Source organism: Vitis riparia, chromosome 16 (genome assembly GCF_004353265.1).
Source record: "Vitis riparia cultivar Riparia Gloire de Montpellier isolate 1030 chromosome 16, EGFV_Vit.rip_1.0, whole genome shotgun sequence".
Taxonomy (NCBI): Eukaryota; Viridiplantae; Streptophyta; class Magnoliopsida; order Vitales; family Vitaceae; genus Vitis; species Vitis riparia.
The window spans coordinates 11,942,003-11,954,275 of record NC_048446.1 but is presented as its reverse complement, the minus strand read 5'-3'; the positions used below and the strand labels follow the sequence as shown (position 1 = coordinate 11,954,275).

The window sequence follows — 12,273 nt, the reverse complement described above, 5'->3', positions numbered from 1 at the left end:
GTCCAGATTAGGTAAACATGAATAAATCGAATTTTTTTACAAATCATAAGAGATCACATAAAATCATACAAAACTCACACACATTGTTCAAAGTGTCTATATCATAGAAAAAAATGAATCCAGGGTCAAGTAGTACTCAAAAGTATTTTTAAAACACTCAAACTAATCAAATGTCCAGAATCCAACAAGTGCAGTAGGTATGACTTTGAAAAATCATCTCCCTCGAGAAAGCATATTTTTTAGTATTTTATGTGTCAAAATTCAATTTCAAGAAGTCAAGAATCTGGGAAGAATATTCATTTAAATTAAAAAGACCAGAAAACCATTTAATTTTGAAAAGTTCTCTCAAGTGTGCAGAAGTACGCCTAAACAGAGAATGTTGAAAGAGATGATCATAACTTGACTTTAAGAAAAGATTTCTGACTCAAATAGCATTTTAGAATTGAGTTCAAGAAGTAAGGAAAATCATAAAAGTTTTGGAAATTTTTTAAAAATATTCGAAGTTGCTAAAACAAATTTTAAAACTAAAGGATCAATAGTTGAATGAAAACAGACAGTAAGGAAGAGTTGAAAAATTTTCTTATGTAGGGGTTCTATCAAGTCCCCATTCAATTTTCATAAGTTTTACCTGTGTATCTCCATTAGTTTGGGAGCACAAGTCCAAACCTATGTAAAAAAAAAAAAAAAGCAAAATTTTTGAAAAAAACCAACAAAGGAGAAATGCAACTTAGAAGAAATGAGTTGCATAATTTTAATAGAAAATGTGTTCTTTTCCTAAAGCTAGAATGAATGTTTTTCTAAAACCTTTTATTAGTGATTTAAATGATTTTAAGGGAAGCAAAGAAAAAAAAAACCACCTAATGATTTGTTAAATCCCAATCAATAGACAAAAAAAAAGGGTTTTTGATTTCTAACTTAAAAGGGTTTTGAAAATAAGACAAAAACTAAATTGGATTTCCTTTTTTGGCTAACTTTGATTAAGGAGCCAAACTTATGATGGAAAAAATTCATCTTTGAAAACAAGAAAATTTGACTCAACTCAAAATATCAATTTAATAAAAAACCTTTTATAAAAGATAGTTCAAACTCAAGAATTATCATCACTAAAATAAAAAGAACCTTAAATAAGTATCCAAATCACATAATTTACCAAATCAAAATAATTTTAGAACTAGGAATTTACACCATTAAAAACAAGAACTTTCTAAATAACAACCTAATCATTTAATCTACCAAAACAATATAATTTTAAAACTAAAAAATAACTCCATAAAAAAAAAAGGAACAGTTAAAAACAACAACTTTATTATCTAACTTTCCAAATCAATATAAATGCAACATTAAGAATTAATACCACATAAAATAAGAACTTTTTGAAACAAACAATAACCTAATATTCCAACATCAAAGTTTCAATAAAATTTTAAAATTGAAAATTAGCATCATTAGAAATAACATCTTTTTTTTATAAAGAAAAACAATAATCTAATCATCTATCATATCAAAGTTTCAATAAGATTTTAAAATTGAAAATTAACATCATTAGAAATAAGAACGTTTTAAAACAAGCAATAACCCAATATTTTTACATATAAAAATGCAATAAGATTTTAGTACTAGGAATCAACATCATAAAAAGAAAGAAAGAAATCTAATCAATTAACAAAACTAATTTGTAAAACTCTAACTGAAAATCAAACCGAACTCTTCCAAATGAATTTAGAGAATAGAAAATAAACTAAATTAAATATTCTAATTTGCTAAACTAAATGCAATGAATTAAAATTAAAATAACAAAGCTATAGCTTTGTAAACTAACATAATGACTCACAATCAAGAAGATTAAACAAAATTATAATTTTTTGAACTAAAACAATGAATCAATAATAGATCAAAACAAAGATTATCACTTTTCAAACTTTCATTAAAATTCAAGCTAATATGAAGAATCATATGAAATTAAACAAAAATTCAGGCATTTCTAATCATGGTGAGCCAAAGTTAAATCAAAATTAAAATTCAAACTCCTTAAAGTTAAAAAAGTAAAAATGAATAGAAAGTAAATAAAACAAAAAAAGTCAATTTTTTTTATAACTAAAGTAATGAAAGAAATCTAAATTAAGCCAAACCAACTTTTCAATCTAAAACAATAAACAAAAAATTCCTTAAACTTACCTTTTTCTTAAATTCTTTTGTGTGGTGTGTGCTGTGGATACTCAAAGGACTGTGTGTGTTTTCCATGCCCATGCAGACTGTTTTCGTAGTTCCATATATCCCTGGCGAGATGCAGACTGGTGGGTGCCCCCTCGAATTGTGGTGCGATTAATCCTTATATATGCAATGGCGCATGGCTTGGGAGACTCCTTTCGACGAATACAAACTTCTATGTACGTGTTTTCCAAATGATGTAGCCGTGAAGATCAAATAGTGGCCTGCATGTATGGCATAATAGGCTATGCACCAAGATTTTTTCTCTAACCCCGCAGTTGCTTGGTGGTCCTTTCAAAAGTGCGTGTAGTCTGTACAATGGAATTTGTGGAGGCACATAAAAAAAATTCCAAAAGTGGTTGCTGCCCCCTCTCTCATATGACTGCGTGCTGTAGATTTTTAAGTGGTAGATCCACTTTCCAATGGTGGTTCTATCTCCTCCAAGGGGGCTGGGAGTTCTTTTTGGCTCCTCTGTTTCTTTTTCCTTTTCTTTAAAGACGTCAGTGATTTTTTTTTTTTTTTTTTTAAAAAAACCTCGCCCTTATCCAAAAACACCAACCCCATTTTCATTGGCCTTTGGCAGTCGTTCCAATGCGTGGAGGACTCCTCCTTTCCCCAAATTCTATGTTTCCTCCACTAGAAAAAATCCTTTTTTTTTAAAAAAAAAAAAAACAATCCGTGCATATCACCAAGGAGTCCGCATTTTTCAAAAACTTCTCCACCCCTATTTTAAGTCTCAATGATCTTCAATAACGCCCAAAAGAGTTTCCTTCATTCTTAAAGTCTTACAAGAATCAATTCTTCTTATTTGTGGGTAGATTTCCCCAAAAAAAAGGATTGCTGTAAAGTATCAAATGAAAACCTAATAGGACATGTGCTAGGATGGCAAAATGGAGGGTCTACATTAACCTTAACTTATGGTCAAAGGCGACAACCTCTATGCCTTGCGCCTTATCCCAAGGCAATTGCCTCTTTGAAGTTGCTTTGCCTGGTCTTTAAGAAGTGACTTTCATCTGTCCCACTTGGCTTGATGGCCTAGGCAACCTGGGCAATCGCCTTTAATAACATTGCTATGAAGAAAATAATCAGCACAAGGTTTTACCAAGTACAAGGTTTTACCTAGCTCAAGATTGTCAATCCTCTCCCAGTTTGCTTGTTTATTACCTTAGGAAACTTAACCTCCCACCATCTTCATATGGAACCAAACAAGATTTTAGCCTCTTCTTGATATTTATACAAGAAGGTATTTGCTTTTTACACAAGAAGGTATTTGCTTTTATCCCAATGGATGAAGAACAAGACTAGGCATGAAAACAAAAAAATGAATCAACATATTTTGTTGGAAAATTTCTCAATCAAATCTAATTTTCAACTCAAAATACCTAAAAAAATTTCTAGAAAAAAACACTCCCTAATATGGAATAGATTTGAAGCTTAAGGAGACACTCATCTCTCTATACTATAATCAGCTAGTTAATGAGGAATCCAATCTCTTTAAAGTCTGTGGTGGCCCTATTGAAGCCATTCTTCAAGTGTACAATGCTCAGAGCCCTAGACTCCTTCAAGTGTAACTATTTGATTGATCTGAAATAAAATAATCTTGTGATGAAAAATGCATGTGTAAAGGTGTGATTTTCCATCATCTCATATTCGCTACAGTGGTCCGAGCGATGTTTGCCTTTTAAATTGACCCACAACTGTTGGGACGTCATATGTTTTTTATTCGGGCAGGGCCGCGGAGTATATTTGGCTCTGTGCCAGTCAGAGGCATCATAGAGTGGCCTCCCCAAGATTCGAACTTGGGTCCTGTAGGCCTTAAGGCTTAGGACGTTGCCCTACTGGTACGATCTGGGCTAGTAGCTCCTGTAGGCCTTAAGGTGGAATCAAAAGAAAGCTGGGGCATGATCTTTAACAATCAGATTTAGTGATAGATCCATATTCAAGTTATTCAAAAAAAGTGAAATGCACAAGTTGTTCATAAACAGAGCCAAAGGAGCCAAAGTAGAACCAGATATAAAGTACATAAAAAAAAATGGTCTCAGATTCCACAAGCATGCATAGTATCATACCTGGTGTGAAATGGGAAAATATGAAGCATATTGTAATCATACCTGGACAAAACTGGTGAGCTCCTAATCTGCTTCCCTTCTCTTGCTGATCTCTTTTTTTCTCAAAAATAGCCTGCTTACTCTCTCAACAATGGCTCTCTCACAGCCTACTCACTCTCTCTGTTTCACAGCTTTTCCTCAGCTCTTCTCGAGATCCAGCCTATCACCTCCCTATAAAATCCTCTTCCCCCTTTTCTTTTTCCTTTTCTCAAGATACCCCAAAAGGAAAATATACCCTCTGATACGTGCCATCCCTGCAGAGGACATTTTCTACTGCCCTCTAACAACCCCCGACTCTTTCTACCACCAAGACACTCCACTACTCTCTCTAAAACAGCCAACAGAAAAACCAAAACCTCATTGCCACGTGTCTTACCCTCATAGTCTGCCATCAGAATATCCTCTTTTACCACCTGTCTTTTACAGTTCACCTTTCAAAAGGTGAAAATAGAACGAAAGATGACTAGAAAGAATTAAGTCTCATCTAGAACCAAAATGAGGGATCTACACAGTCACTACTTGTTCTGATAGAAAGAGCTCAGAAGAAAATATTAATATAAATAATATTTTTAATAAGAATTGAAGTCTTTTATAATTTTAAATTTAAAAAATCATAGTAAAGAATTATTGTTTCATGAAAAATATTTTAGATAAAAGATTTTATGTAAAGTGTGATTAAAGGGTCAAAAGCTTAACCCTAATTGATATTCATCCACGTCAATATATAGTACATCAAGCAAACCTAATTAAGGGAAAACCGTGAGTTTAGGAAACAATCCTAAACAATGCCGTGAGTTTAGGAAACAATCCTAAACAATAGCAACTACTTTCCTAGAATATATCATAATATCTCAACATTTTATCATAAAGAAATAAATAAAAATTAATAAATACAAAAACTTATAAAAGAATGGTAATATAAAAGTTTTCATTTTTACAATTTTAAAAACTTGATAGGACTTGATTCTTAATGACTTTTTGAGTAAATTCTCACAAAGTGTAATCCAAGCTATGGAGGACCTTAAAAAAGACTGGAAATGAAGAAAAAAAACTAAAACAAAACAACATGAGATCATTGGGCTAAAGTGTTTAAGGAATTTTGTAATGTACCTTGAAAGATAAGAATTTTTAACAAATAAAAAAAAAATCATTGGGATGTTAATCTCATGATGTTGGAGATCAATACTACTTTCTAATAAGTGAATCAAATATTTGATATTACTTATCGAGTATTATTAAAATATAATTATTCTCTCTTATTTTATATTTTTCAATCATATTTTAGTTATCCTATAGTTGGATTATGTTAAAATAGAGAAAATAACAATAGTTTTTTTTTAATTGCTTAGAAAAAGCCTTTTATTAAGAAAAGAAGTTAGACTTAATATCCTATAAAATCAACCACTAAGAAGAAAACGAAGTTAACTTGAGATGAGCAAAAAATGGATGAAAACAAAATATTCCACAAAAATTATCTGCATATGAGACAACTTCAAGTGAAAAGCTTTGACGACAAGAAAGAAAGAGTTTCCCATTTATTAGAGTAATTTAGTTTTTTTAGAAAGAGAGAAACAGATCATTAATAACTTGCGATTAAAATTTCTTTTTTCTTTAATGTTGAAATTATGATTTGATTATTAATAATTGGTTGAAACAGATCCAAATGCTTGTAAGTTACATAAATTACTCAAGGATTTTGGAATCTCACCTTGAAGATGATTCTGAGAGAGATAGAGTTTTTCAAGAGAAACCATGTTTCCAACTGCATCTGGAATGGAGCCCTACAGTTGATTGCAAGAGAGATCAAGATGTGAAAGTAAGACCATCTTCCCAACTGTGTCTGGAATTGAGCCCTGCAGTTGATTGTAAGAGAGATCAAGATGTGAAAGTAAAACCATCTTCCCAACTGTATCTGGAATTGAGCCCCACAGTTGATTGTCAGAGAGATCAAGATGTGAAAGTAAAACCATCTTCCCAACTGTATCTGGAATTGAGCCCCACATTTGATTGCGAGAGAGATCAAGATATTCAAGGGAACTCATGTTCCCAAAAGCATATTCCGGGATCGAACCGTTTAAATCATTGAAAGAGAGATCAAGATGAAGGAGGGCGGTACTAAAGTTGAGCGGCCATGGGTATATTGAAGAAGTGAGATAATTCCTAGAGAGATCAAGATATTCAAGGGAACTCATGTTCCCAAAAGCATATTCCGGAATCGAACCGTTTAAATCATTGAAAGAGAGATCAAGATGAAGGAGGGTGGTACTAAAGTTGAGCAGCCATGGGTATATTGAAGAAGTGAGATCATTCCAAGAGAGATCAAGGAAAACAAGAGGGACAGAGGAATTCACATGGGAAAGAGACGGAATGGTGAGTGGAGGGATGAGAGGGAGACCACAATTTTGTAAATCCAAGTGAATGAGAGAAGGGAGTTTATTAATTGCTTGTGACCAGTGGATGGCTTCACTAAGGTCGACAGAACTCAGGTCAAGGAGTCTTAAAGAAGAAAGACGAGAAAGCCACTCCAGGTTCCCAGAATTCAACTCATAATAACTACCGCTGAGGTCAAGGGAAAGCAAGTTGGAAAGATTTCCCAGTTGAGTGGGAACAGTTTGAGAGAAATTGGCCTTGGAGAGATTGAGATATTGCATTCTGCTGAGGGAACCAAGGAATGGAGGTATGTGCCTCCCTTCAAAATCATTATAGCTGAGATCCAAATAATTATTCTCTCTTATTTTATATTTTTCAATCATATTTTAGTCATCCTAGAGTTGAATTATGTTAAAATAGAGAAAAGAACAAGAGTTTTTTTTAATTGCTTAGAAAAAACCTTTTATTAAGAAAAGAAGTTAGACTTAATATTTTATAAAATTGATGAAAACAAAATATTCCACAAAAATTATCTACATGTGAGACAACTTCAAGTGAAAAAGCTTTAACGAACAGAAAGAAAGAGTTTCCCATTTATTAGAGTAATTTAGTTTTTTTAGAAAGAGAGAAACATATCATTAATAACTTGTGAAAAAAAAAATTCTTTAGTGTTGAAATTATGATTTAATTATTAATAATTGGTTGAAAACTTATGTCATACATAACCAAATGACATTATCCTTTATTTTGTTTTAATTTTAATGAAAAAAAATTTTAGTTTTAGAGCTAAAGAAATATTTTTAAAATTTGAAAGTTGGACTCTAATATACCTTTGATATCCTTGTATAATACTGTTTGGATGAATCATAAAGTATCCAAATACCAAATAAAAGCATTGTGTAAAGAAGAAAAGAGATAATATGTCACACAAATTTCTGAATAAAATATAAAATACACATCTAAAGAACATAAGTAATCCTCAAAATAAAACAAGAAACCTATTACATCCCAAGATCAATCATAGAAGGAAGGACACAACGATTTGCATTCAACCATGCTAATATGGCAAGAACAAGAGTTGCAATCCTGCAATTAACACAAAGTAAAAATCAATGTTCATCAATTTGAAAAAATCCCTTCAATTAGTTGCTTGGAAAGAAAATTTGCATTAGCATTCGTGATTTATAAAGTATATCCCAAGGATATGTAAAGCCCTACTTTTCTTTGACAATTGTTAGCCTGAAAAAACAAGTACAAATGAAAGAGAGTGAGAGAGGGAGAGAATTGTACCATTTAGCTTTGAAGACTCCTTTGTAATCTAGCCATATTTATTGCTATAATCACGTAGAGCCAATCTTTTATTTTATTCAAGAATTGGAAATAGGCATATCTCCATGAGTTGTTGAGTAGTAAAGTTCCACACACTCCCCAAAATCCAACAATGAATCCAAGAGCAACGCTAACATAAAACCACATGTCATTTCCATCTTGCTGAATTTTGTCTTCAATGTTATGAGTAGGAGAATCTTGCTTTATTTTATCTTCAAAACACTTTTTCAGAAGAGGCAATCCACAGAGTGCAGGATTTCCCTTGTAGGAATCAATATTGAAGCTTTGAAGTTGAGTACCTTGTGGAATTTTACCAAACAAGTTGTTGTCAGAGAGATCTAAGACACTTAGATCACTTATTTCAACAAGGCTAGCTGGAATTTCACCAAAGAGTTTATTTTGAGACAAATCAAGAACCTCCAATGATTTCAATTGACCAATTCTTGCAGGGATCAGTCTCGTCAAATTGTTCCTTGATAAGTTTAATGAAACTAATTCTACAAGATCAATTACTTCTTCTGGAATTTCCCCCGATAGTTTGTTGCTTGAAAAATCAATACTCTTTACAAGCCCAAGGGTACTTTTATATTCAAATTCTCTTCCTTTCCATTTAACCAATGCCCTATCAACATAAAAGGCATTCCAAATAAGTGAAGGCAGCAACATATCAACGAAGACTGCAAATGAATAATTATGAACAATGACCAAGCTCCCTTTCTTAGTCATGGCAGTGAAACCACCAACACATCTCGGTACAACACCTAACATATTGTTGCTAGAGAGGTCCAATATTTGAATATTTTTCAATTGGCATAGCTCTGGACATATACCTCCACTGAATCTATTAGATCCTAGGTTTAGAACAGTCAGATTTGGGAGGCTTCCTCCAATCCATTCTGGTATTTTTCCTGATAACCTATTTTTTGCCAAATCAATGAACCTCAAACTTGTACAATTCTTAAAAGATAAAGGCAATTCTCCAGTTAAATTGTTGTTGCGCAAATGTAGTGTTTGAATTGATCGCAAGGAACCAAATGAATTTGGAATTTGCCCAGAAAATCTGTTATTTTCCAAATTAAGAACTACCAATCTTTCCCACCGCGCCCAACAATTGGGCAGCCCTCCCGACAACGAGTTGTTTGAGAGGTCAAGTAGAAGTAACTCAGTACCAACTGTACATAATAAAGAAATGGACCCCGATAACTTGTTATTGGAGAGATCCAACCATCGCACATCATAAGGAAGTTGTGGTATTGAACCCTCAAAACAGTTTGAGCTCATATCTATGTTAGAAAAAGAACCAAATTTTGATGATAAATTCGGTAAGGTCCCATTGATCCGATTATTGGAAATACTTAAGGTATCGATGCTTGAGGTTACATCCCAAAACCAGTCTGGGAGGACATCTGAAATTTCAGAATTGGAGATATCAAGCTCACTCAACCGGTTTTGAGTACGAAGCCAACTAGGAAAACGAGGTCCCAATTTGCAGGAGGCTAATTGTAGAGAAAGCAGTTGAAATGGAGGAACCCAATCCAAGCTCATGTTGAAAGTGAGAGAGTTGGAAGATAAGTCTAAATAGGACAACTGGGATAGATTAAAGAGATGGGCTTCAGAGATAGTACCTAGCAATGAATTTGAGGCAATATCCAAGGATAGAAGGTTGGCCAGCTGTCCAACACTTTCAGGTAAAGTTCCATTTAGTTGATTAAAATCAAGATATAACCCTGTCAAGGATGAAAATCCAATGAGAGCAGGAACTGATCCACTGAATTGGTTATCCGATAAAGACAGAGTCTCTAATGTGTCATTTGCATAGGCCACAAAGTCTGGTGCAAGCCGTCCAGAGAGATTGTTTCTATCCAACTCTAATGCTTGTAAGTTGCATAAATTACTCAAGGATTTTGGAATCTCACCTTGAAGATGATTCTCAGAGAGAGAGAGTTTTTCAAGAGAAACCATGTTCCCAACAATATCTGGAATTGAGCCCTGCAGTTGATTGTGAGAGAGATCAAGATGTGAAAATAAAACCATCTTCCCAATTGTATATGGAATTGAGCCCTGCAGTTGATTGCTAGAGAGATCAAGATGTGAAAGTAAAACCATCTTCCCAATTGTATATGGAATTGAGCCCTGCAGTTGATTGCTAGAGAGATCAAGATGTGAAAGTAAAACCATCTTCCCAATTGTATCTGGAATTGAGCCCTGCAGTTGATTGCGAGAGAGATCAAGATGTGAAAGTAAAACCATCTTCCCAATTGTATCTGGAATTGAGCCCTGCAGTTGATTGTCAGAGAGATCAAGATGTGAAAGTAAAACCATCTTCCCAACTGTATCTGGAATTGAGCCCTGCAGTTGATTGTCAGAGAGATCAAGATATGCAAGTGAACTCATGTCTCTAATTGCATTCAGAATCTCACCATCAAGTTGACTCCAAGAGAGATCAAGATATTCAAGGGAACTCATGTTCCCAAAAGCATATTCCGAAATCGAACCGTTTAAATCATTCGAAGAGAGATCAAGATATGCAAGTGAACTCATGTCTCTAATTGCATTCAGAATCTCACCATCAAGTTGACTCCCAGAGAGATCAAGATATTCAAGGGAACTCATGTTCCCAAAAGCATATTCCGGAATCGAACCGTTTAAATCATTCGAAGAGAGATCAAGATATGCAAGTGAACTCATGTCTCTAATTGAATTCAGAATCTCACCATCAAGTTGACTCCCAGAGAGATCAAGATATTCAAGGGAACTCATGTTCCCAAAAGCATATTCCGGAATCGAACCGTTTAAATCATTCGAAGAGAGATCAAGATGAAGGAGGGTGGTACTAAAGTTGAGCAGCCATGGGTATATTGAAGAAGTGAGATGATTCCAAGAGAGATCAAGGAAAACAAGAGGGACAGAGGAATTCCCATGGGAAAGAGACGGAATGGTGAGTGGAGGGATGGGAGGGAGACCACAATTTTGTAAATCCAAGTGAATGAGAGAAGGGAGTTTATTAATTGCTTGGGACCAGTGGATGGCTTCACTAAGGTCGAAAGAACTCAGGTCAAGGTGTCTTAAAGAAGAAAGACGAGAAAGCCACTCCAGGTTCCTAGAATTCAAGTCATTATAATTATCGCTGAGGTCAAGGGAAAGCAAGTTGGAAAGATTTCCCAGTTGAGTGGGAACAGTTTGAGCGAGATTGGCCAGAGAGAGATTGAGGTACTGCATTCTGCTGAGGGAACCAAGGAATGGAGGTATATGCCTCCCTTCAAAATCATTACAGCTGAGATCCAAATGAGTCAAGTGCTCCAATTCAAGCAGCGAAGGACTTATCTCACCTCTCAGAGACTGGTACTCGTAAGGATTTTCAGAAGGAGGGGCTTGAAGATGAAGCATGATGATGTGCCCTGATTGGTTACTACACTGGACTCCTTTCCATTGGCAACAATCTCTGTTGTCGTCTCCCCAAGAGGAAAGAAGGCCAAATTTATCGACAAGGCCACGTTTGAAGTGAAGGAGAGCTTGTCTCTCCCTCTCTATGCACCCAGTAACACTCCCCAGGCCAGGTTTGGCACATAGCAGCAAAAGCATAAGAAAGCTAAGAAGGTGTTGAAAGGACCGTCCTGCCATGGTCTGCAAGTAATAGAAGAGAGGCTTTGCAACTGCTGTTTTTTTCTTATGAATTCCGAGGAGACCAAGCACTCACATATATATAGTATCTGTTTGAGTCTACCATATGAACGCAATACCAAGATTCCTTCCACTTTTATTTATTGAAGAGTGAAATTCATAATTTTTGTATTAAAAACTGTTTTTTGAAATCACTTTTGTTTAAGTTAATTGAAATTCTTATACCACTCAGTCCGTGAAGCTTTGTCGTTTCCGGCAACTGGAAAAAGCGGCAAATAATGAAAGACTGAGAAACGACTGTGAATTCAATCTTATTTCACTGCGTCTTGACCCAAAACGGCTTCGTCCCAGTATGAGAAAACGACGTCGTTTTTACCTTGGGTTTTTACCTTGGGTTTTCCCTTGATTTCTTTTCAGCACTATTAAAAGTTACATAACAATTTTTGAATAAGAAAAGTATATAAGCCAATATTAAACCGTTTTTTCTTTTAAATGTTATAAATTCTTATAAAAACTGTTTTTTCAAATCACTTTTGTTTAAGTTAATTGAGATTCTAGAAAATCTCTAATTTTATTAATTAATACTTAATAACAACTCTCCAATGTTTGATATGATTCCTTAAGCTCAACTTTAATT

General features: G+C 34.3%; 2 protein-coding genes across 2 annotated transcripts; both read right to left on the bottom strand.

Annotated features, from left to right (window-relative positions):
• Nucleotides 1–6,097: 6,097 nt before the first annotated feature.
• LOC117933257 (receptor-like protein EIX2) lies at nucleotides 6,098–6,967 on the bottom strand. The gene is made up of 2 exons (XM_034854642.1): nucleotides 6,485–6,967; nucleotides 6,098–6,334 (listed from the first exon to the last, which is right to left on the bottom strand). The coding sequence occupies exons 1-2, from the start codon at nucleotides 6,965–6,967 to the stop codon at nucleotides 6,098–6,100; spliced, it is 720 nt and encodes a 239-aa protein (XP_034710533.1).
• A 640-nt stretch (nucleotides 6,968–7,607) lies between these two features.
• On the bottom strand, nucleotides 7,608–11,636 carry LOC117933256 (receptor-like protein EIX2). The gene is made up of 2 exons (XM_034854641.1): nucleotides 7,977–11,636; nucleotides 7,608–7,772 (listed from the first exon to the last, which is right to left on the bottom strand). Exon 1 carries the CDS (start codon nucleotides 11,634–11,636, stop codon nucleotides 7,980–7,982), a length of 3,657 nt encoding a protein of 1,218 aa, XP_034710532.1. The 3' UTR covers nucleotides 7,608–7,772; nucleotides 7,977–7,979.
• Nucleotides 11,637–12,273: the final 637 nt, after the last annotated feature.

Excerpts from the sequence above, each read along its gene's own strand:
- LOC117933257 (XM_034854642.1), bottom strand. The coding sequence starts at position 6,967 with ATGCAATATCTCAATCTCTCCAAGGCCAATTTCTCTCAAACTGTTCCC. Across the intron at positions 6,335-6,484 it reads GTTCCCTTGAATATCTTGAT|CTCTCTCGCAATCAAATGTG; the intron begins CTCTCTAGGAAT and ends GAATATCTTGAT.
- LOC117933256 (XM_034854641.1), bottom strand. The coding sequence starts at position 11,636 with ATGGCAGGACGGTCCTTTCAACACCTTCTTAGCTTTCTTATGCTTTTG.